The 25,073-nt window shown below is 39.9% G+C and overlaps 4 protein-coding genes across 4 annotated transcripts; 1 reads left to right on the top strand and 3 right to left on the bottom strand.

Annotated features, from left to right (window-relative positions):
* Window positions 1-750: 750 nt before the first annotated feature.
* On the top strand, window positions 751-3,237 carry LOC103710056 (U-box domain-containing protein 19). Its single transcript, XM_008795646.4, has one exon. It carries the CDS (start codon window positions 892-894, stop codon window positions 2,932-2,934), a length of 2,043 nt encoding a protein of 680 aa, XP_008793868.3. The 5' UTR covers window positions 751-891; the 3' UTR covers window positions 2,935-3,237.
* LOC103710072 (nodulation receptor kinase-like) lies at window positions 3,180-10,906 on the bottom strand. Its single transcript, XM_026805795.2, has 7 exons — window positions 10,583-10,906; window positions 7,034-7,182; window positions 6,836-6,949; window positions 5,823-6,041; window positions 5,637-5,752; window positions 3,605-3,865; window positions 3,180-3,530 (listed from the first exon to the last, which is right to left on the bottom strand). Exons 2-7 carry the CDS (start codon window positions 7,170-7,172, stop codon window positions 3,309-3,311), a joined length of 1,071 nt encoding a protein of 356 aa, XP_026661596.2. The 5' UTR covers window positions 7,173-7,182; window positions 10,583-10,906; the 3' UTR covers window positions 3,180-3,308.
* A 1,343-nt stretch (window positions 10,907-12,249) lies between these two features.
* LOC103710057 (caffeoyl-CoA O-methyltransferase-like) lies at window positions 12,250-14,495 on the bottom strand. Its single transcript, XM_008795647.3, has 5 exons — window positions 14,369-14,495; window positions 14,203-14,282; window positions 13,267-13,411; window positions 13,006-13,137; window positions 12,250-12,921 (listed from the first exon to the last, which is right to left on the bottom strand). Exons 1-5 carry the CDS (start codon window positions 14,459-14,461, stop codon window positions 12,628-12,630), a joined length of 744 nt encoding a protein of 247 aa, XP_008793869.2. The 5' UTR covers window positions 14,462-14,495; the 3' UTR covers window positions 12,250-12,627.
* A 4,891-nt stretch (window positions 14,496-19,386) lies between these two features.
* Window positions 19,387-20,724, bottom strand: LOC103710058 (RING-H2 finger protein ATL39-like). Its single transcript, XM_008795648.4, has one exon. It carries the CDS (start codon window positions 20,060-20,062, stop codon window positions 19,574-19,576), a length of 489 nt encoding a protein of 162 aa, XP_008793870.2. The 5' UTR covers window positions 20,063-20,724; the 3' UTR covers window positions 19,387-19,573.
* Window positions 20,725-25,073: the final 4,349 nt, after the last annotated feature.

The following is a 25,073-nucleotide window of genomic DNA, read 5'->3' as shown; positions in this document are numbered from 1 at the left end:
CCTATGGAATTTATTAACAAGAAACAGCTAGCCTTGCAAACAGCAGTCTAAATCACCGTTCCAGCTTCTGCCACGTGCACGTAGATGAGCAGCAAATCAAAGGATAAGCGCACAATCATGCAAGCCGTGTAGACCCCACCGCCAAGTCCCTCCGCGGCTCCTGTCACGTGTCCCTTCCTATTGTACGAGCTTAATAGCTTAATTATTTTAATAGCCCCTGTAATTTTCGCTTAAAGGCGACCTCGTCCGTAATTTTCGAAGGAAACAAACAAAGCCCAATTTGCCTCGTTCATTAAATGCGCTCCACGAACAGAAGGCAGCTTCTCTAAAGTTTCCATCTCGGGACACGTTTCGTATTGCTTCCGTTGCGTAATCTAGTTCGCCGAAAAGCTGTCTGCTGTTTGGAGAGAAACAGCTTAGCGACTCAATGTCGGCCGCGCGGACCCCGCTGGCCCGGAGAAGCAGCCTTCCCCTTGACCCGAGACACTCACGAGCCATCAGGCATCAGCCCACCCTGTCGTCCTTATCGGACGACACGTGGCAAGGACGGTCAGTGGGCCCCACGTTGTCCTCCTCTTCCTCGTGGCCCCGGTGCCGCTCAATCCTTCGATCTAATCCTATCCGGAAGCGCCCCCCACCCTCGAAGCCTCCCTCCTCCCGATCTCAAATCGCTCCACGTGTCGTTGCTTCCCCTTGTACTGCTTCAGCCTCCGGGGTTCTAAAGCTGACACGCGTCGTGTATCGAAGGACCCTACCCTCCGTTGCCTCTTATAAATATCCCCCGTAATTCCTCCCAACCGCCAACTTCCGGTAGAAGGCAAAATTTCGTTAGAATCTCTCCTCAATCCAAGCGCAACTCCCTCCTCTCTTCCTCCCTTCTTCTTCTACTCAATGTCTCATACACCCAGACGCCGGATTCTGACTCTTCCGGCAATCCCACCCTGCGAGGCCGTCTCCCCCGCCGCCCTCCTCCACGCCCTCATCGCTCTATGCCGCGATATCGCCGCCCATCGCTCCGACGCCTTCCCGATCCACCGGCGAAGCGCCCGCGAAACCATCCGGCAGGTCGGCGCCATCCTCGAATTCCTGGAGGATGTCCGTGACCGCGGAAACACCCTTTCTGGCTCCGTGGTCGTGAGCTTCTCCGAGCTCCATGTCACTCTCCAGAAGATCCGGCACCTCCTCCATGACTGCGCCCGGCGGGGCGCCCGCCTCTGGGTCCTAATGCGGTCCGAGCGGGTGTCATGCGAATTCCGGATCCTCATCCGGTCAATCGCCACCGTCCTCGACGTCCTCCCGCTGGAGTCGATCGATGCGGCGCCGGAAGTCAAGGAGTTGATCCGGCTTGTCAGGAGGCAAGCGTGGAAGGCGGCAATCAAAACCGACCCTGCCGACCACCGCGCGGTGCGGAGCGTGTGGTCGATGCTGACCCAATTCAAGAATGGTGTGGCTCCGGCTCGAAGCGATCTTAGGCGTCTCTTGGATCGCTTGCACATTCGTACCTGGTCGGACTGCAACGAAGAGATCGCATTCTTGGAAGAGGAGATCTTTGCAAGCCCGGATGGTGACGGTGATGAAGTGGCCCTCCTCGGTAGCTTGATGGGATTGACGGTCTATTGCCGCGTGGTTCTGTTTGATGCCATGGACGGCAGAAGGAGCGATCACAAGGAATGCAAGCTCCAGGAAGAAGCCATCGAACACCTGTACCTAGAAGATCTGCGGTGCCCAATCTCTCTCGAGCTCATGGCAGACCCTGTAACACTGGCTACAGGGCAGACCTACGACCGCGCATCGATAGCGAGATGGCTCAAAGCCGGGTATCTCACATGCCCGGTGACCGGCGAGAAGCTGGCCAGCACAGAATTAGTCCCCAACGTGACAATCCGGAAGCTTGTTCAGCAATTCCGCCACGGCAACATCGTACCAATCACCGAGCCAAGCATCAACCAGAAACGAGATCTCGCCAAGACCGTCTCACCCTTCAGCCGAGCAGCAGCAGCAGGAGCCATAAGAATGGCTGCTGCTTTCCTAGTCGACAAGCTCTCGAACGGAGCAAACCTGCTAGAGAAGTACAAAACAACTTATGAAATCCGAAAGCTTTCCAAATCCAACCTCTTCAACAGAGCTTGCTTGGTGGAAGCTGGTTCAATTCCATGTCTTCTCCATCTACTCTCCTCCACAGATCCTTCAATTCAGGAAAATGCAGTGGCTTGCCTCTTAAACCTTTCCAAGCATCCTGAAGGTCGGAAGGCTATCTGCGGAACTGGCGGCCTAAGTCTAATAGTTCATGCTATCAAAACGGGTTCAAGGATTGAGGCCAAGCAGAATGCAGCAGCAGTCCTCTTCTACCTCTCATCAGTTGCAGAGTACCGAGTAGCGATCGGAGAAATCCCGGAGGCAATTCCAACACTCACAGAGCTGTTAAGAGACGGCACATACCGAGGAAAGAAGAATGCCTTGGTTACTTTCTTTGGGCTGCTTCTGTATCATGGCAACCACCCAAAATTATTGGCAGCGCGGGCAGTCCCAGCTCTCGCCGATCTTCTGCAATCCGAAAGGGAGGACCTTGTTACCGATTCCGCTGCAGTTCTTGCGAAAATAGCGGAAAGGCAGGAGGGGACAGATGCAATTTTGAGGTCTGCTGTCATTCCTCGTGTGGTGGAAGTTCTCCGGTCCACCCCATCCCGGTCTGGGAGGGAGTCCTGCGTCTCTATCTTGCTGTCCCTATGCAACAACGGTGGCTCAAAAGTGATCAGTCTACTAGAGAAAATGCCTTCGCTTATGCCATCACTATATTCCCTTGTCACAGAAGGCTCTCCTCATGCTGGTAAAAAGGCCAGGTCGCTGCTCAATCACATCCACAGCTTCCAAGAGCAAGGCTACCATGCCATTCTGACACGGCCAATCCGAAATGACATTGTTCGTGCACAATGATATAGTTCTCAATCCCTTATCGAGCACTCTTCGTTCATTCTCATCTGAGGTCTTTGAGCTACTTCCCAGTATATATACACCAGAGTCTCGATTTTTTTTTTTCTTTTTCCCACTTCTGAATTTTATCATGCTTTGATCTCAGCTCGGTTTTTAGAAGAGCTGAGATCATGATCAGTTTTTTAGAGCATTGATATCCTTTTTTTTTTTTTTTTGCAATAATATGCCTTGGACCAGAAAATACCACTGTTCTCTTATTTCACGTTTATACCTTAATGAATGTAGAATGTGCTACAAAATTTGTTACTGTCATATGACGCTTGATTTATTTTATCTCACACATCAGAGTTATCATCTGGACTAAACGGTGTATGGGATCATGTAGTACTGACATGATAGGCCTCACTATCTCGAGTTGAAATTTCCAGTGCTTTCTCTAACCTTGTGACAACGTTCTCCATTGATGGTCGCTTCTGTTTATGGCTGGTGCATGACAAAGCTAGCTTGCGGACAATTTCGAAGGCCTCCGCTGAGTATTCCCCATTTAATCTTGGATCGGCGAATTCTGAAATATTTCCGTCCTTGGTGAGAAGTTTGGCCTGGGGAGTGTGAGTCCTTATCAGCATGGTGAGATCGGCTATGGAGAATAAATTCTATATAAATTATAGCTTACCATTTTATCCAGTGGCAATGGCTTTCTCACATTCAAATTGATAACTCGTTTTCCTGAAAGGATTTGTAGCAGTACTATTCCGAAGCTGTATACATCTCCAGCAGCATTCACACGGTGATTCTGTCGGTATTCTGGATCGACATAGCCGAAGGTTCCCCGCACTTCAGAGCTCATGTATGAAACACCTAGGTCCATAACTTTAGATAAACCAAAGTCTGATAGTCTGGCTTCAAAATCTTCATCAAGAAGAATGTTGGCTGGCTGAAAGAGATCCAAATATCCATGTTAAAAATATATTTAACTACAAAGGTACGAACAGGTAAATTTGATATTGCTGTTATAGAGATTTTAACTGTTCCAAGGTTTGAATTCTAACAAGTTAGATGCATAATTTAAGATTACCTCTCTCATATAGCTCAGCACATGAAAAGCTCGATATCTCATAGGATTCAAAAGGACAACAAAACTAAAATTCAAGAAAAGATGCTATCTCTCATCCCTCCTACATATTATGTCATGTCCTTGCTTCTTACACCTCTCACCATTCTGTGAAATCAAAACGGGCATTCTTTTGGACTTCATGCGAAAAGCAAAAGGAACATCAAAAGCAATTAGCTTCCCTTAGAGTTCACCGTAGGCATTCCTGATTGCAATTAGTATCATCCGGAAACATCAGTTTCAGACAGCCTACCGTATATAATCTAATTGTCCAGTCATGCTATAGGTTTGTTTCAGGGTGTAATTGAGCTTAGTAACAATTCAAGGTGGCAATGCACTCCCTGAATTCTTTGATGGCATTCTAAAGTCCCAAGGACCCCTCAACAACACCATATTAATTAAAACTACAATGAGGGCATTTATCCAGACAAATCATCGGCCAAGCATAAACCACAGACACACAACAGAAGAGCTCCCAGCTGCAATATTCAAAGCAGGATTAGGCCTGGCTGGGTACTGATCAGATTACAAGGGCCACCATTTGGAAGATATAGCAAGAATCTTCAATTCCATACATCCAGTCCTCTTAACATATCTCGCTATATAAACCTTATGCTACAGGAATGCAAAGTAGCAACTTAAATTCGATTCATAATATTCTCAGAGGAAGATCCTTGCCACTACCTTTTCTTTGTCTAGAATATGCTAAACCACAAAAATCAGAATTCTCAGAACCCAGTGATCCATGACAAACATTACTAGCATATATCTCTGCTAACTTACAGGTTTAACGCGTGCTCGTTTTCAGAACCTGTATAAAAGCTACTTGAATGAATTCAGAGGATTGAATTGGCTGATCATGAAACTGGGGCTACCAGTCTTAAACGGTACTCTATTTTTTGTTTATGTGAACGAAATATATTTAGAATTTAACGAAATAAATCATGAATTAATATGTTTGACCAGGTTCGACAAAAATTGGCTGGGGGAAAGTAATTTATAATGATTCTTGGCTAATCAATAGATAGATTAAAGTCTCTGAGACTTATAAGCAAAGGTTAGAATGATCATAATCTCAGAACTAAATAAATCCCAAAATTATTTTCTTTTTCTCTTTCTTGACCAAGATTCAGCAAGCATCCTCAAGCTCTAATGAACGATAAAGTTGCTGCAACAGTTTTTGATAATTAACACCTGCACACTCAATCCTGTGTTGTTTATGGCTGAATATGAATAAACACAGAGTCTACTTTAGTCATCCATAAAATTATATTATCAAATATGAAAGCAAAACCATTCTTTGTGTATTTCAATAAAATCTTATTTAGCATCTCATAATATCAACCACTATTTGGTATGTTAGGTTTGCTTTGATATAAAACCAGATGAGAACAATATGGAAAATACAATTTGAAATCGGCTTACAGACAAATAATGCATGGATGTTCGTATTCAGGATGGCCAAATCCCTGCGATGCCTGAGCATTTCATAATATCATGGCTAACTCATCCTAAAGGACCAATTAAACATGTCTGCAAGCAGCTGTAAGGTGATGCATTAAATGTGTGCAATTAGTATAATGTTGCTACCAACCTTAATATCACGATGAACAATGCAGCCTCCTGGATATGTATGAAGAAACCAAAGGCCACGGGCACTACCAATAGCAATCTTAAGTCTCTGAATCCATGAAAGTATTTTGTCCTTCCCTGTCATATGAAATTAAGCTTAGTATCTCATTAGAAATGACTCAAGACCTAAGCTTAATGGAGACCATACCGAATAGCCATTCTGATAGATTGCCTCTGGAGCATAGCTCGTATACAAGAAAACATTCATCTTCTTCTTCACAATAACCTCGCAAAGCCACAAGGTTTGGGTGCCTAACATGTGATAGGCTAGTAACTTCCCTCACAAATGTCTCTGCATATCCATCCTTGATAATATGCTTAACTGCAACATTCGAACCATTTGAAAGCACACCTTTGTACACTTTTCCTGATAACCAGATAAGATGAAGTCAGGTGAGAAATATAGAAAAATGATCAACTTCAGCTAGTATGTTTTACATTTCTTTAAAATTTTGCAAACATTAAGTTTCCCAAAGAATTCATCCATAGATAATGGCTATTACTTTTTCTTGTATATAACCTAGTAGATGCATATTTTAGAACGAGTTAGACAAGAATTACAAAAGCTTATTACCATGTGACTGCATACTTTTTGGGTACACATTATCAATTACAAGCTTACACTTGCTGATATTGTAGAATAACTGCTGTGTGATTGCTGTAACTGTCAATTATATATTTTATTTGACAAATATTAAGGAATTCCATGCAAATTTATCTAAGTATGCATCTGAATGTGGATTGGCCAATAGCCCAGATGGTGCACCCCTACTCTGCAGAGGAAAGATTCTAGGTTCAAATCAGGCTGGTGTTGTTTCCCATGTATTTGACCTAGGTAAATTCTAATAGGTGATGCTCCTGCTAATTTTCTTCTTGTATTTCTTTTTTTTTTTTCAAAAGAAAGTATATATCTGAATAGGAGGATGTAAACAATGAGAAAATGGCACATCAATTCTTTTCGATATTGCTATGCCTATTCTGTGACATGTATAAGTCCATTTACATGCATTTGTGAAACATCTATCTGTGGAAAAAAAAGTTGTACATTTGAAACATTTATCTGTAGAAAAACATGAAGAATATTTTTGCCACTCTAAATGTCACATTCATTAGTGCAGCATGTCCCAGTTTTTCTTGAAGCAAGTTCAAATAAATGCTCACCAGCAATGCCCTGGCCAATAAAGTTTAGATCATTCAAACTATTTGTGGCAGCATAGATCTCTTTAAGTGGAATTTTCTTACAAAGAGGCTCCTCAAATACCAACTCTTTGGAAGCTGCAAGGATCATACAGTAAGCATATTATGTAAAGGATCGACATCAGAAGTACAAATACTGAAGGCCATGCAGGTACTCAATACCAGAAAATGTAATAGTACAATCATCTGCTTGAGAGGAATTCAATATATATATTCTTTTCAACACATGCCATAATATGATGAGTATTATGACTGAAACTCCAACGAGGGACCCAATTAGCACCAATATGCCTGTATCCATATGAGAAGTTCTGAAAGACAAGAAGACAAATTTGAAGCATGGGTCAGAACCTGAACATGTTGAAGGTTTTAAACTGTTGCTAATTACATGATATTTCTACGACCGTTACCTTGTTCTCCCTCTGCAAATAACGAGAGACAAAAAGAGACTTGTAATTCCTAAATGGACAAATAACTTAGAATAGTAATTAAATTGAAGATGTGAACTGTCAGAAGAATAAAATATTTACAAAGTGACAAGAGAATGATTTATGTTGATTAAAATGAAGCATATAATATTTTATTTTCTGAGCAATGAGTAATTGCTAAAGCACTGTAAGGTCCCAGAATTTGGATCTCCAACAGATATCCAGGGCTTAAATATCCAAGGCATAAAGTACTCACTTGCCAAATGGTTGTCCTGTTTAAGTTATTCTCATTCCGAGTACAGTTGAGGTAGGCTTAAATTGGTTATTCTCATTTACATGAATTCAGTGGCTCTTTATTCTTAAAGATCATCTCATCTGGATCACACACATATCAGTGAGAGCAACATAAAAAGCTGTAGCATTAAGACAAGGATTCCAATAAAATTATTTGGTTTTGTAGTTCTATCAAGAAAATCCATCAATTGCTCTTGTGGAGCCCTCAATTTATCACCCTAGAGAAAATATGGAGAAAAACATGCTAAAATTGACTCAATCCATCTTATAGCTCTTCTTACAAGAGAAGAGTTCTGTATCAAATTTTACATAGTAATGAATAGGTTTTTATTGTTTTAAATATTTCTAGGTCCTTGATTCTCTCAAATTGTACCTTAACATAGTTTGCTCCAAAAATAAAATCCCTTGCAAGAGAATATTGAGCATATTTTCCTGAAGTATGTCTAGTAATATGATTTTCCATGTTCTACACCAGACAGGTACAGATATACATATACACTTTCATATTTTTGAGTCTTATGTCCTCATCTGCATGGTGACCAATTCATAAAGCTTTTCTACATCTTTGGAGTAAGACATCACTCGCTTGACGTAGTCCATAGAAATTTACACAAAGATAAATGCTCTCAATTTGCAACTTCCATGTTCCTACAGATAAGCTACCAGATCATGTGTAAGTCCCTTGTTGCTGGTCCCACTAAATTTGCACCATTCCCATTAAGTTACTCGAGAATGTATCAAATCTTATATTTTGTTAATTTATACCATTCAAAAATCAAGTTGTCTCGCATCTTGATATGAATCCAAAGATGCCCCAGATGCACTTTTCAATAGTGATCCATAACATATAGATTAACCCTTTTTATTCCATCATTAATAACTGCAGGTTTACTTAGGTCTTTAATGCTAGTTTAGGAAACAAAATCCACCCAAATTATATTTCCCTGGATATGAAAATGGGAAAATGGGAACTGATTTTTATGGAATAGAATGTGTACCAAGATCTCAGTGAGGGTTCCACCTCCACAAAAGAAGCAAGTTAAGATCATTAAGCAGTGATGGAGCATATACATGCAAATATATAACCAAATGACTTGTGTCATATAAAAGATCTTTGCATTTAGGTCTACATTCCAAGCATCATCTAATGTATTTTCAGAATCCATAAGTCCCTTTCTTTGAATTTTCAGTCATGCTTACCAGTAAATGCTCATTATCACTCAATGAACCTACGACGAAGCTGGCATTGCTAATAGCATAATGAATTAAGTCATTCTGATACCAAATAATGCAAAATGATTCCCTAAAGATTGAAAACAGAGATGGAGGTAAGGAAAGGTGCGCGGCAACATTACTATCAAGGAAGTAAAACTATTATTCACAAAAGGTTTTAAAGGTTGTAATATTTCAATAATCTAAGCATACCCGCTATGACCTTCCCACGCTCCTCAAAATTAAGAAAGAAAGAATCTGTACATCAGATCAGATCTAGACCATAAGATACAGAAGATAACTCTACAATCAAAATAACTTAAACAACTCTAGCAATTCCTGAGAGAATTATGAAAGATTTTTTCCAGCTCAAAGAATAGATCAAAAGTCTAGTTTGCAACTCGAACCCAAGCTCCTTATACAGAATTTGACATCTCTTTTAATTGACGTCAGGTATAAAGATTTTTTTCAGCACTCACACTCTATCAGCTAGAGACATCACTCCTCATGCAGCTTCAAGTTAGCTAGTTATTGTTGTTTCAGGGAGATCTTTCAAATAGCAGACATTATAGGAGCAGTTCTAGGCTCAAGTTCATTCTATGCCTTTAATTATGCCATAGTATTGATGTAGCTGCAAACCAAGCTTAGCCATAAACCACTCAATCTGTTTCAATTTAATTGCCATTGTTCGTTCTTACAAATATTGTCTGCTCAAAGCGATGCCAAGTTGCAGCACCTTCCCATGCTTCTCCAACTAAAAGTTTGCTTTCAGAAGTACTTTCATGAACACTCTGACCTTGAAGTTGAATTTTGCAAAGATTCTCTGAAACTCTGGAATGGTTTATTGACATTCTTTACTTGACATTTTTCACGAAAGTAACGAATCTCCAGCTGGGAAGACATATTACAAAGGCCCAGGAGAACAATATAAAGAAATTTTTCTCTGTTTTAAACATTTATATAATCAAGACAAGAACTTGGTTCCAGAAAAGTTAGCTTAGAAATTTGCCCATGTCCTCCATCTGCACCAACAGAATCAAGGATTCAAGATCATGCTCCACCAGGTTAAATGTCCTTTTTTTTATATGACGAAACTTAAGAGCAAAGAGCACCTTACTCCCTCATATTCGTCTTACTGTATAAACTATAAAGTCATCATATTTTGAAAAGCCCATGCCCCATGACAGAGATTTCTAATAATAATTCAACAGACCCTTATATATTGAATCCAAAAGCCATCATTGTATCTTGCTAGTTTTGGAACAGAATTTGTGTCATGATGAAAACATTGCACAAGTTAAAAGGGTCCCGGAACTAACCACCAAATAGAGGCGAGTAAATTAAAAATAAGAAAGGAAAATACTGGAGGGTGGGACGGGACTAAGCATGCAAATGGTCAAAATCTAAAACAGAACCAGAGCGTATGACAACAGTACCACTGCAGCCCATTCCAAATAATCAGAACAAACTAAAAGATGCCATTGCTGTATTATTACTACAATTGATACTAAAACCACATACTGGTCGCTATATTGGTTAAAGAACATAAACATGTATTAACTTCAAGCCCAAGGAGAAGTGTGAATCATCGAATTGAGCTCTGCAGACCACCAAAATCATTTTCCCACTTCTCTGGGAAGAAAAATCAGTGCTCTTAATGATTGAAGAATATTCAACACGACGATTTATATTGAGAAGTAACTTGTCGAGAAGACAAGTACTAAACAAAAGTTTATGGAAATGATTATAAGGCTAACGAGAAGCTATTGGCCGTTACCTTAAAAGTTGCCAACCTTGTGCTTATTTCTGCAGAATAGAAGATTCAAAACTCAATGAGAGAGATTTAAGATTGAAAGAGAAAAAGATATTTGGTCCTCCTCTTGTATCTTCTCTCTCTATCTTTCTTGTATTTTTCTTTTCTGTGGGCGGGTGAAGGAGAGCAGTGATTGGCGAGGGAAGTTTTGGAGGCATCCTCTGAGGGTGTTGGAATAAAAGAAGAGGTTGCCGGCCAATGGGCGGGAGGTGGGAGTCCGGAGCGGGGACGCATTTGCTGTGCGGGCTTCTCTGCCTTGTTTTGGTCGAAGCATTTGGACTCTGTTCGGCCGAGCGGTTGGCGTCCGAGAGCCAGAGAAAGACAAATGTAGGACGATAGGTCTATCTTATTTATAAAACTCTTTGGATCTGTCGTCGGATTATTATAATACTTTTCTCCCCTTTAGTGGTTCCAAACAGATATTTATTATTGCTAAATAATGAAGCTAATCAAGTATTATAACGCTTGAGCTGCGATATCTTGAACGAGTCTCTAGACCATACAAAGGCTGGGTTTGGATATGATACGTTTGGGCCAAATAGATTTGAGGACCAAGGTGGCCTAAATAAGCTTTAATTCTAAACAAGTTAGGATCAGCTGCATGAATCTTTCTTCTCCTTTTTTTGTGGTTTAGAAAAAAAAATTATATAGCCAACCCCAACTAGTTTGGAATTGAAGCTTAATTGAGTGGAATTATATACAATAGAGTAATTATTTGATCAATGATTTTTTTTTTTTGATGAAAGTTCGCCAGTAATGGATTGATTAGATTTTTTGCATGCATGTAGATTGCATCCCTGCATCAGCTTGTCTTTTGCCAATGGTATCTCAATTTTGGGAAACAAAGTTGTTTCATTAAATCATATCGGTGAGATCACTATAATCACTTCTTCATTTCCTTCTTTGTATGTCAAATCTATCACAGCTCACATGTTGGATGTCCAGAGAAGACTAGACGGGGAAATAATTCTTTGGTGATAGGGAAAAAAACAGCCAGAACGATACATCTTATTCTTTAAACTAATAAATAAAGCATAGCATCCGGACATGCTTCCATCACTTGAAGCTCAACTCTCGAGCACCTCCCATGCGCTAGAATCGTGGAACAAAAGAGGGCAGATATTAAGCTAGACTCGTTGCCAATTCGGGCGTTGTCATCATCTGCTCGAGTGTGCGCCATGAGGAACAACCCTCCTCCATCACCATCCTCGCCGCATGGGCCTAATCCTCTGCCTTCTTCGCCGCCTACTTCCTCTTGTCCCCTGCAGGTCACATTCCGACCCTTCGACAAGCCTAGCTGAGATGTAGCTTATGTTGCCTGTTCCGATAACATCATTCAGAGGATGGAAAGCTTGCACCACCAGTCTATTATTAAGACTCTCTCTCTCTCTCTCTCTCTCTCTCTCAAATTTTTAAATCTTATCAACCTTGCTATAGGTTGGTGATTGGTAGAAAGAATTTATATGCAGATAAGGCTCACGAAACAGGTATATAGAAGCTGATCATATGAATTGGCTGGAGCTGCAGCTGGTCAAGGGGTTGGATTTATGACATGAAAAATTTTATTACAAAATGGCTGCCATTCTGTCGATCATTGTTTAGGTTGCTTCATAATCGAGTTCGATTGACCCAGATCCAAAACTGACCCTCTCTTAACCTGCCTATTATCATTGCATCGCTGGAGGAATGGAGAACTTACAACAACCTATTCAGAATTATTGACGTGTTATCAATCTAGACAATAATGGTGGACAGACACGGCAGTAGGTGAAACGGATAGGTAAGGAGTTGGTGAAGTCTCTAATTCAGAGCTGCACTCGTACGTTGTCCGGTTCTTTCCCTCTTCAATCATCGACATCCATAACAACCGGCTAAATCCACTTTGTCGCCTTGTTAGTTTTTGACTGCTAAACAGAGATGGTGAGATTTTGAATGCAGAAGAAACTAAGGATGAGAATGACAAGGTCTAGTCTGAAAGCACCAAAGATGAAGGATTCATGAAACTAGCATCAAGCAAGACGACGGCAGAGAGTAAGGCCATCGGCAATGGAGAGGTGACAAATCTCGACACGAGGATCGGCCGCAAGATGCTTGTTGAGCTCTAGAATGTGGCCTCTTAGGCGTCGAACATGGTCGGGGAGGGGAGCGTCCGGCGGAGCCGCAACTGATCCATTCCACAGGGTGTTGTCGTAGCCGATCACACCCCCTACCCTCACCAGCTCCAGCACTCGCCTGTGGTAGCTCAGATAGTTCTCCTTGTCTGCATCCACGAACACGAAGTCGAGCGATCCCTTGTGCTTTTCCTGCCACGCCAAAGAAACACAGAATAACAGACAAGCATATATGAAACTTTAGTTTAGTACGTAGAAGGGCATGCTCTCTCTTACGTCGTGCACCATTTGGTCCAGGACGGGCAAAGCGGGTCCCTCGCGGAAGTCGATCTTATGGGCCACTCCAGCCTTCTTGAACATGGGGAGTCCGAGCTCGTAGTTCTCCCGGTTGATGTCAAACGCCAGTATCTGCATTCAGTAGCTTGCATGACGACGTTTATATCTCTAGCATTTTCTGTTTTTCCTTGAGAAGGGCAACTCTGAATCAATGTTTTCTTCTTGTTTTGCTCATGGTGAAAGAGATGCGAAAAGAAATACCTTGCCATCATCAGGGAGGGCGAGGGCAGCGGCAAGGAGGGAGTAACCGGTGTATACGCCGATTTCCATGGTGTTCTTGGCGTTGAGCATCTTCAGCAGCATGCCCAGAAATTGCACCTCGTCGGCCGCCGCCGCCATTCCATTCCTGTCGAGCTCGTGATTTTGATGATGCCAATTGTAGCAATGTGACAACCTTTATTTTAATCCTTTAATTATATACGGCAGTCATATCATATCCTACCATTATGGGGCTGGAATACTGGAATACTGCAAGTGCCTATTTTTTAACATTATTTGATGCTGCGTTTAATAGTATTTTATAGTGGAAAAAAAATTCATACCCCACTAACAGCAAAACAATGGCATTGTTTATCTGCGTAAATGTAATATCTAGATCTTTATTCTGGAGAAAAAAAAATTATAATCAGGATTTGAATTCAAAATAGAATATTTTTCAGAACGGATAGAAAAAACATAAAGTTGGAGATCTTAGTATTTTATAATGGAAAACAAATTCATAGCACACTAATAGCAAAACAATATCATTGTTTGATCATGTCACCATTGGTTGCTCAATGAATAAAATGCAATCTTGCCGAGCATCTAGATCTTTACTCTAGAGAGAAAAATTTAGAACCTAGATTTGAATTCAAAACTAAATATTTTTCAGAAATTAGAGTGGTCCGTTAACCGAGACTTTGTGTCTTTTCCTATACAAGATGCATGTCTCATGCAATCACAACAGCAACACCTCACCTCTTTAGCTCAGCCCCAAATGGAAGATGATTCAAACTTATCTCTTGCAAAACATGTAACAAAAATAAAAAAAATCCCTCCGATCATAAATTGCCTGCCCTTCTCCTAATAAACTTATGTTCAAAGAATGTCATACGAAACCAACCAAAACATTCTGAATTGATGCAAATATATGCTCACCAGGGGTGGTTGGCCGTAATGAGCCGGAGCTCTTTCATGCACTCGGGCTCGCGAGGGTACACGGAAGTCTCCAGTATGTACTGCAGCAAGAGAAGAAATTAATAGATATGGCACGAGAAAGCGAGAGAGGATCCCGTGCGAGGTTGAGAGCATAATAGTATCATGCCTGATAAAGGGCGTCGCTTTTTAGGAGGCTTTTGTGAGCGTGGTCCGGGTGGTTCCCCTCCTCCCTCCTCTTGTCTTCAGGGACGTTCGCCATTGCTCTCTTCTTGTTTTCCTCCGGAGAAGCCAAGAATTTATTTCATTGGAAACGGAAGACCATCTCCTTCAGATCGAGCACGAGTCCTTCGCACCCCGCTTGGAAACTCCGATCATTTAGCCGTCTCTCTCTCTCACGCACATATAATTATAGTAACCAATCTTTCACCCAAAAAATTCCTCAAAGACATAATATTATTATCAAGATAAATAATAAATATTTTCTTCATTACGAAGATAAGATCTTGATAGATTCAATATACTACTTTAAGAATTCGACCAAATTTTGGTAACATAATAAATATTTTCGTGGCTACTAATTAATTTACTTTGTTGGATATATACACGTAATGTAGACCGCTAGGCACCCTATTTTATATGCGGGAATTAAAATCCTTTTTATTTTTTCGAGATTGGAGAATCGGATTCGTCATCATACTTTTTAAGTGCGATATAAATTAGGAATCCGATTCTCCTACCACCCGGTATGTATTGATGTGTCCGTTGATGTCTCTATTGGTCACAAAATCCAGTCAACTCTGTGATGCTGTGCTGCCCCGTCTTGAGAATTAGGATGGTGTCACCGAGTTTTGTGGCCAATGAGAAGATGAAACAAGCGTCAAGGTTTCAAAACATTGATTTCCTTTAATAATTATCTAGCTAATCCCCTTCAAAATCATATCATTAGTGTTCTGAGGACGACTACTATTTGCCTACTTTAGCCTTGATCGTTACTCGTTGTACAATGAATAAGTGAATAACAAAGATAAAAAATAAAAGCGATAACAATGTGGCACAGGGCAACTTGAAAACTATTATTTGTTCAGCCGGAGCCGGCTCTTTTCTATCTCCTTCCATCAGAATTGCAAGCGTATGTCAAGGGAGGTGACCGAGCGGATTTGAGCTAAGAATATATGAAATTTTCAATAGCCCTGATTTACAATACAATTCAAACAACTTGTTTATATCCTTCAGTGCGGAGAATTTATTAGATGGATCAGGTTCGCTGCGGACCTAGAGTGAAAATTATCATAGATGGATTTATTAAACCCTAAAATGAAATTATTAGATCAATTCATTTCACTTTAGATTCATGGTGAATCTGTTCTACCTAATAATTTTACCTCGGTATAGTTTTGTGCAACTACTTTTGTATCAAAAGGTCCAAATGCACGACATAATACCACCCAAAATCTTGTACGCATGAACAATCGAATTACATCGAAAGAAGGGCGAGAGGTTAGTTTTTGATCAATCCACGAAGCCGGCCAAATCCCCTACCTCAAACTAGGATACCATGCTCCCCTAAGGTTGATACCTACCCCAAGCAAGTTGGAGGTATTCCTTCTGGATTTCTTTATAATACTTTCTTTTCGTAATCCTCCACACTCGCTGTTGACATCCTAAGGAGAAAGAATTTGTATTGTTTTGAACCTCCCTACATGCATTGCTCTCCCTTCTCTTCTCGTGCTCAACCATTCCACTGGAAGACTCTGTACTCGCGCCACCATAACTCTTCCGACCCCGAAGCTATTCGGCCTTCGCTTTCTCTGCAACCGGCTGGCGATATAGCGGAGCCCAAAGCTCCGCTGGAGAACGAAGATACAAAGAGAGAAAAAGATTTGGTGGCATTTCCAGTAACAAAAGTTGGCCAATCAAATATCACATAGGACCACTACCACCATATTTCTCCCAATAATAAATTCTAGGAGATAGGCTTCCTATATTTGTATTCATAAATCTTTATTTTTATTTTTGTTGGTAGGTCACCAGCCATAGTCGAATGGCACAAGTTGCTCGAGGTGATTTTTTTCGCTGTTTTTTTTTGGAAAGGAGAGAGTATTGTACTACCGTAGAGTTTTAGGATTCTCTCTGATACGATTTTACATCACAGAATATTGTACTACTATAGATAACCACCACATCATCTACCTTCATGACATGCAGTGTATCATGCTGACGGTATCTGGTTATATTCTTAGGATGAATGAGAACCAATTTAAAGATATTAGAATTCATATGGATTCTCTAGTATATTCCACAAGTTTCAATCTCAAAAAAAAAATTGTCTACAATTTAGGGTGATGTATTTTTGATAAATTAATTGAAATACAGATTTCTTATATGTCACCGACTATTGTATTCTTCCTTGTGAAGAGACACATGCTCTATTACATTTTCGATTTCATAGTTGGTCCATTCTTATCCTAGGCAAAGCTTCTTCTATGCAAGTTATTCAATATTCATCTAGCTACCACCCAACTAATGCATTCAATTGCCTTGGCTTGCCATTTTAAACAACACAAAGAATGATGCAGTATATTGAGCCATATTAAATAGCACAAGAAGCATAATAAGCAATAACTGCCATGTATGTTTATGGCTTTGTAGTAGAATGATTCTTCCTTTTAAAAAATGATGTATAATAAATCCATTGATGCGGCTACAATTTTACACTCTTTTGTTCCATGAATGCTTTGTGAGGTTCAGCAACCCTATGAAGTCCCGTATTTCACTGATACTATGTTGCAGTTTTTTTTTTTTCGGTTAGTTTCCATAGGGTTCAATTCTCACTTTGTTTCTTCATTTTACGATTGATGTCTTCAATCGAACTAAAGTTACAAAGTCATGACTAATAACACTAAGACCATATCACCGAAAAATTGGGATGCTAACACATAATACATTTCATATATTTGCAGCAAGATAAAATGACAGAGATATCGGCAGTATAAAAAAAAAATCACAAGAATAAGCAGTGAATGTGGGAAAAAAACAGTGTTCTTGCCTATGAGTCCAAAATTCAGGTTGATTTGTCCAAGGAATCTTAAGCAGGCTGCAACATTTCTTTACCACTTGCATATTTTTCCGCATATCCAAGCCCCTAATATTCAAGGTAAGGGCTGTATGTCGTAACATCATGATTCAACTCTTTCCTCTGCTTTTTAGAAGTGGAGTAGAATAAATGCAGTATTTCAACTTGACCATGAGAACATGATTCTAACTTCCTCATTTTTTATTTATTTCGAGAAGACACCTCACCTTCTATATCTCCCAAATCTCCACCATCTAAGTCATAACCTAACCTGAGTAAGATCACTTTTCATAGCACATTACTACCTTCCAAGATTGTTTAGTCAATTTGTTCTGGCTCAAAAAACCCAATCTTCTCTTAGAAATTTTTGATGAGTTTATCACACTTGAAGAAGCTCGTTGATATTCTCCATACTGGAGTAAGCTGGCAAAGAACCCTAACTAAATCCTGACTTGCTGAATAGCACAAAGTCTGCAATTCATGGGTACAATTCTTAAGCCTCACATTACCCCTCGAGCCCTTTGCCTATCCACAAAAGCATATTAGATAGCCAATAGCATTTCTTGCATGAGGACAGGCACAGTTCTCACAATTAATGCAGTTACAGCTATGAGGATAAGCCTCTAATATTCTAGGTAAGGGTCCGTCTGCGAACCATTGAAACAACCTCTTTCCTCTGCTTTCTAGAACTTGAGTAGAATAAATGCTGCACTTGAACTTGATCATGGGACATGGGGATGTAATTCTAACTTCCTCAATCCTTTGACATCTCGCCTTCTCTATCTTCCAAGTCTCCACCATCTAGGTTGTAACCTAACCCAAAGTAAAAGCACCTTGCATTGCATATTATCACATTCCAAGCTTATTCATAGATTGTCTAATCAATTTGCAATGCCTAGCCTCAAGATGACACCAGAGAAATTGACCTACCAATTTTCAAGTCCAATTAATCCAATCTCCACTTTGAAATTTTTAATGTTTAACACACTGGAAGACATTAGGGAGCCAATAGCATTTCCTGCATGAGGATGCATAGTTCTCTCTCTCTCTCTCTCTCTGTCTCTGAGGAAATGAGGATGAGCACAGTTTTCACAATTCATGCAGTTACAGCTATGCAATATAATAACTCTGAAAATAAGAACATCATGATAGGAAGAGAAAATCAGAAGGAATTGTTCAATTGTCTGGAATTGTAAATTTACATATAAATCATCATAAAAGATTGTATCTGTAGTATATTAAAAAAATGCTAAAATGAGATCCCTAGGATTTGGATGCTTAGATTCTTGTATTCCAAAGAAATGATTCACGAATGCTCCAGCATATAGAGGAATCAAATATCTATTTATTATATCTTACGGAATTAATGTTTCATATGTACAATGAATCACCTGCGTTCCCACATATGAATTTACATCTAAGAACATTAGCAGCTCGACAAGATTAAAAAAAGGATGGGAACTAGCATAAAGTGATATGAAAAAAATTTAGGACATGAGAAATGGCCCATTTGTAAGTTCAAATAGATAACATTGCAATCTGCAGACAATCAACTGAGATATGAGGCCGGGGTGTTAAAACATACATCAATTTCTGTTAAAACTTAAACTGATAAGATTTCTCTGAGGAAAAAAAAAAGAAAAAGGAAAAAATTGCTAAGAGAACAGAATAGCCATTCAAACAACAGTTGCCTACAGTGACAGAAAGATGCATACTTCCCCAATTTTGTGCAGAAAAAATTCAACGGATCTATACCAAAAAGATCAGGAATCTTTAAAGGGCGTGTCTTCAAAAATTTTGTCAACATCTTGCTGAACATTTATCTTAGGTTACAAGGAACAAGCAATTAACAGTATGGTGATTCCCTTTTTTCCAAAAAAAAAAGAGAGAAGATAATAATATGTATGTACTTAAGCTTCCTACCATGTATAAAGTGGAATTAATGCAGCCTTCCAAGCAATTCTATGAGAACAGCATAATCCTAGAATAAATTCTCAATCTATTGGACCATTTTAATGGAAATAGAGACTCTACACCCTCCTTCAATATTAGATGATAACGAATACATGAGTTAGGAGAAGAAAACATCGATAGGAAACCAACCAATAAAATTTCCAGCAATCAGGATAAAAAAGACCTTAGAATTCGATAAAGGATTTCTCATAATCACATGATCATATTAGACAATTATCGAAAACTAACGGGTAATTAACATGCTTTCAGAAATCAAACGTTCTACTAATCAAGTATAAAAACCAAAAGGTATCGATCTTTATCATCCATCAACCTCTCAAACATCTATTCCGAAGTCGAGGCATGGACAGGCAATGGAATCCTCACCATTACCACTCCGCTCTCGCACGAAGCCTCACAGCCCTTCCGGTGATCGGCGCTGGCCCGGCAAATCGGGCAGACCGGGGACCTCAACAGCCAAGTATCCACGCACCGGGCATGAAAGCTATGCTTACAAGCAGGCAGCAGCCTGCACCGATCCCCCATCTTAAAGCTCTCCAAGCACACGGCGCAATCAATCGGGCCGCTTCCCTTGTCCCCGGCCTTGAAATCATAGCAAGGGAGCTTCTCCAAGTCGTCCGCGGACAGGCCACTGCTCACCTCGTTGCTCCCGTCGGCTCTCGCGGCAGCGCCGTGGCCTCCTCGGAACGCCCTCCCGAGGACGCAGACGTGGATCAGCACCAGAATTCCGATGCCCACGAAGAGCAGCACGACGGAGACCACGATTGCCATCAACGTGATCTGCGCCGCGATGCCGAGAAGCCTGTTGGTCATTCCAGCGGCCTTTCTTCTATCCACTCCTGTTAGGCTTCTGCAGCTTCCTGGATGGTATTGGTGCAATCAGAAACCCGGCAACGCATGTTTCCGATCTCCTCCCACATGCATCCAAATTTCCACTGGATTTCTTCTCGGCATGCAGATATAAGACGAAGACTTCGAGCCAGGTGAATGATTTCGGATAAGATAAAAGCCAAATTCAGACAAGATTCTTGGCTGAGGAAAACAGGAGGGAGGAGTTCTTTCGGACGGTCTCTGCGGATTGGCGGAGGAGCGCTGAGTTGACGAATGGATTGGCGAAGAGGAGTGGGTGATGAATGATGATGGGGGAGGAATTGGTGAAGAGGAGTGGGTGATGAATGATGATGGGGGGAGGAAGTAGCGAGTAGGAAGATGGCGGAGAGATCGAGAAGGGGATGGGATGGCAGGCCGTTCGTCATCTTGATCCGTAATTTCCTTAAGTCAGTATTTTGTCTCGTTCTGGTTAATCTCTTGCACTGTTTTATTTAATGCGAAGGAGTCTCGGATATGGACATCACGGGAAAGCGAAGATGGATTTTTTTTCTTCTTCTTCTTCTTCTTTTTGATAGGAGGAGAAGAAAGATGGACCGGTTTGCAAAGTAATTAAAATGGATAAAGAAAATATTTGTCTTTCAATCGAAAAATAATCAATATATTGTTGTCAATTGTACGTGGTATTATGTAATTAAGACTGGGTCAAGAATACTTATTCCAACACAAATTAAGACTTATTCAACTTTATCTCACAAAATTCCTTTTGTTATTGGGACTAGAAAAGGTTATATAATTCTCAATTCTATTTTCAAAAAAAAAACTCAACCGAAGAGATGTCTGCTTGCCCTTAACTCTTCCTTTTTTTTAATGTGCTTTGCATGTTTTTATTTCTCATTAGTATGTGATAAAGAATGTTGCTGTAGTTTTTTTTTTTTTTAATGAAAGCAGTGGCATGAGTATTATTAGAAGGAGGGCTAAATATTATCAATTTTAATTTCAGTTTCTCATTTTTTTATTGCTCTAACATAATATTGTCAATTTTCACCTTTTACTTCATTTCAGAAAAGAAACAATCTAAAGTCAAGATACTGATAAGTGTGAGGAATACTTGATCAAAAATCTACTCTCTTCAAAGACAATGTCTTGCATACTTGACCAGATGCAAACCACCAAGTGGATAAGCCTGCTAATCATGGCGCTAACAGCCATGGATCTACTCCCGGATATCAAACTTTCCATGCGATCTCATTTCATCCGACTCCTTAGACTGTTCATACACTGAAGTGAAATAAATGGCAGCTTGGCCTCTCGTCCCAAGCTCCCTCTGTATGCGTTGACACCTTTCGCCAGAGCATAGCATAAGAGCACCCAAGGAAGAACGTTCATGGGAGCGATCTTTTAATATTGAATCTTCTCGGGATCAAATGTTAATCTTCAATTCACCAGTAGAGTATTTTCAAATTAAATTAGGCGATACAAATATTATCAAACCACCATCTTCCTATGCTCATTAGCTATTAGCTTATAAATCAGCAGGAACTTTATATATATTTATTATCTTACAACACATAATTCAAGATTATATCGCAAATTGTATTTTTATTTGTTTCTATCTTCTTGGTTGATTTTCGAACATATGTTTCTTTGCAAAATGTCATGAATTGTAAATAACTATGTTATGCATTTTGGACTTTGGAAGTTGGGATTTTTTTCTTTTTTGAATTTTTTTTTCGGCTAAAGGAGGGACGAGAACCACCTAATTTATTAATTCAATAATTTCTATTAAAATATTATAGAAACAGGGATCAAAGTCTATGAAGTCTCTTTTGTTGAACAGTGAGCCAGTTACAGCATCTGCTATCTATTAAAAATTTAAAAGAAATTAGGTTTAGCATTTATAAAGAAGACAGCATGGAGAAGAGTTTCAGCATCTGTTAGAACCAGGAAAAGAGTTTCATCAGTCTGAACAAAGTCTCTTTTGTTGCAAACAGAGATTAGTTCCATCAAGGGCACAGAAAGATGAATGAATGAAAATAGTACTGAACTGAGCTATAGAAGCATAGTTATATCTTCATGATTTATCCACGATCCTTGGTCATCCTTTAGTATTGATAGCAAATCCTTACTTTTCATCCAACGCTTCATGAAGCCCGAAAAGTCTGACTGGTTGCAAAGAAGAGACCAGTCATTAACAAGACTGTATCTGATGCAGGGGGTGGCAAATGCCAAAGATTAAGGGAGAAGAGTGCCCAAAAGTATGGTCCTGAGGCTCAACAAAGTTCATTGCAAAATATACATCCATCTAAATGTGTCTCTATCTTTCATTGAATGTTATCCCTTGTGTTAAATTTGTTTATCAATGTGAGCCCTAAAAAGCATTTAATTTTGATTAGGACCTTTAACTTTCGCAGTGAACAGGGATGCTTCCATGTTATTCCTCTAATGCATAGAAAATTGTAGAGGGACGAGGTAGTGAAATATTGTGGAGATCATACTAACTCCATAATTTAGACAAATAAATTTTATATCAAAGTTGCAAAAGCTTTCAATATCGTTTGCCCAAACTTTTAAAATATTTGTACAAAATTTTCAAATGCTAGCAGAAAAGCAAATGGCATTCCCATTCGATATATCAAAAACAGGAAATGGACCCCTCCAACAGAGACGGAATCTAAGATAACGCAGCCAAAATGTCCGAAAACTGGAGGGACCAGCACCTTTGAAAGCAATCTTAGCGTGCTAAATAAAAGAAGGCACAAGTTCTCCACCACATATTAGGTCTTCACGATGGGTTCGCGTAATTAGTAAAAAGACAACGTTACGGCAAGCCAATGTGGTCCCTTGGTGTCCCCTTACAGTAATAATCCTCTAGCAATTTGTCCTGAAGCGTTCAATAACAGCAATACTTTGATTAGTCTATAAAATATTCCTAGAGACCAGAAAAATTTCCTGCCAGCATTTTCCCTCTAATTAGAGACCCAACAACCGTTTGTCAGTTTGTAGCTACCGTTGATCTGCCGCTCTCGCAGTATCTTTGCTATTTTCTAAGATATCAAAAGATTTTCCGCTAGACACTTTCTAGTAAGAAAACTTTTTCGACTTTTGCTATTTTAAGTCGGATCTGGCGTCGAAGCAAAGATCCGAGCATAATCTTCTCTTCCCAGTATCACCTTGGGAGCGACCAGAGCTGGAGCCATCGTCACCTGAGTATAGGTGACCACAACCTTGCCACCTTAGAGGCACATTGCAACCTTCAGTTGACCTCTACGATCTAAACAACCAATAGTCCGAGCCCTCCAGCAGCTCAACCAACTCAACATCTTGGTCAGACTAATTCCTAACGGCAACAGTAGCCAAGTGCTTTGAACTCACAACCCAATAAATTAAACATTTTGAGAGAAGAATTAGTTCAAGCAAACAAACCCATGCAGCATTTCTTTTATTAGTCAACATGGGACTATGATAATTTTTTCATCCAATCTCGTGCTCATCACCATTGTCTCCTCCTAGAGGGAAGGGGGTTGATCCTACCGGATCTTCCTCGACCCTATTATCTCTCATCCAAAGGGTTGCATGACTAATAAAAATTGTGATGCACAATAGGTCTAACTCTGGTACCCGACTTAGAACTCCAAAGTATAAGCTTCTGTGAGGAGTGATCTAGACTAATAAACTCATATGGCATTCACCCCCCGGACTGGACGCATGGCAACTGGGTACATTGATGGACAGTAATATGGCAGGCTCGATCGGATGCGAGCCAGAACCAGGCACCTACGAAGAGCAAAAGTGGGCCTTTTACCAAACTCAACCCTCTGGTTCTGAAGGACCCTGCCCTCAACAACGCCGTATCAGGGTTCGCGGACTGGATGCTTTCGTCAGGATGGTGTTATTTGGGGCCCGGCTCGTGCCATGATACCAGCTACAGCTAGGGTCGTTGATGGTCCGAACCCTGGTTAAGATTGACGCTTCTTTTTAGGTTGATAGGGATGCAGATGGGCTACGGACATTGCAAAATATTCACTTTCGTTGGCTCAAGGCCCAAGCTCGCCCAATATATATATAAAAGTTTTCGTAAAAGTTTAAATTTTTTTTTAGATCAAATGGTTTTCGACCGGCTCGGGTTTGCAAGAAGCATCGATCAACTTAAATTTTTGAAATCAATTGGTTAATTCATAGAGTAATATTGGGAGTGTTGAGCTTCATATATATGTGATTCCTTTCCTGTCAACAAGTTTTTAAAATTGATTGATTAGTTGACAAGATAATGTTGGAGGTTCTAAACCTGATACATGTTGTTAACGATATCCCTATCAACTTTAGCTTTTGAAATCAATTGGTTAGTTCACAGGAAAAATGTTGAATTCTCTCATGTAAGAATTAAGTTTAAATTTAAATTTAGATACTGAATCAATGCTTGGTATCTTTATCTAGTGTTTTGAATATGAGAAGTGCTTGTGTAGCACAAAGAAATTGTTTTCTTAAAGAAACATTAGACTTGTGCGATCACTTTCTTTGAGAAACTGAAGTAACAGAAAAGTTACATGATTAATGCATAACTCTCATTACTTCTTTTTCGACAAAAATTTTACAATGCGAGATTGCGAAGTGAGAAAAGTTATATATCAATTTTTTTTGTTGTTGAAGATGTATATACTAGTAAAGTATTTCTTAAGCTGATTGCTTTGAGACATGAAAATAAGCTTTATTTCTCACCATGAACAAATAAAAGAATTCATACATGTAAATTATATGAGTTTTGGGCTTTATACAAGCTAATTTCTTGAAATCAGTCACTGATTAGTTTGCATACTCCAGAGTCCAATTAATTTGGAAGCATAACATTTAGTATTTAATTATGAATCATACGAAGAATACATGGTACCTAACTGATAACTAGAAAATTCTCGAAGAAACTTCTCTCAACACATGAAAGAAAATGACATATAATTAGCAGTCCCTCAAGACCATAGGAGTGGATGGAAATATCAAC

Source organism: Phoenix dactylifera, chromosome 7 (genome assembly GCF_009389715.1).
Source record: "Phoenix dactylifera cultivar Barhee BC4 chromosome 7, palm_55x_up_171113_PBpolish2nd_filt_p, whole genome shotgun sequence".
NCBI lineage: Eukaryota > Viridiplantae > Streptophyta > Magnoliopsida > Arecales > Arecaceae > Phoenix > Phoenix dactylifera.
Note: the sequence above shows the minus strand (reverse complement) of the source record. Positions and strands in the feature narration are given on the sequence as shown.

What these genes read in the sequence shown, in the direction of transcription:
- LOC103710072 (XM_026805795.2), bottom strand. Translation starts at nt 7,172, where the DNA reads ATGGATACAGGCATATTGGTGCTAATTGGGTCCCTCGTTGGAGTTTCA. An exon ending in TCTATCAGAATGGCTATTCG is followed by an intron (nt 5,753 to 5,822) that starts GTATGGTCTCCA and finishes TTCATATGACAG; the next exon opens with GGAAGGACAAAATACTTTCA. An exon ending in CATTGCCACTGGATAAAATG is followed by an intron (nt 3,531 to 3,604) that starts GTAAGCTATAAT and finishes CACACTCCCCAG; the next exon opens with GCCAAACTTCTCACCAAGGA.
- LOC103710058 (XM_008795648.4), bottom strand. Translation starts at nt 20,062, where the DNA reads ATGACCAACAGGCTTCTCGGCATCGCGGCGCAGATCACGTTGATGGCA.
- LOC103710056 (XM_008795646.4), top strand. Translation starts at nt 892, where the DNA reads ATGTCTCATACACCCAGACGCCGGATTCTGACTCTTCCGGCAATCCCA.
- LOC103710057 (XM_008795647.3), bottom strand. Translation starts at nt 14,461, where the DNA reads ATGGCGAACGTCCCTGAAGACAAGAGGAGGGAGGAGGGGAACCACCCG. An exon ending in AAAGCGACGCCCTTTATCAG is followed by an intron (nt 14,283 to 14,368) that starts GCATGATACTAT and finishes CTCTTGCTGCAG; the next exon opens with TACATACTGGAGACTTCCGT. An exon ending in ATTACGGCCAACCACCCCTG is followed by an intron (nt 13,412 to 14,202) that starts GTGAGCATATAT and finishes CGAGCTCGACAG; the next exon opens with GAATGGAATGGCGGCGGCGG.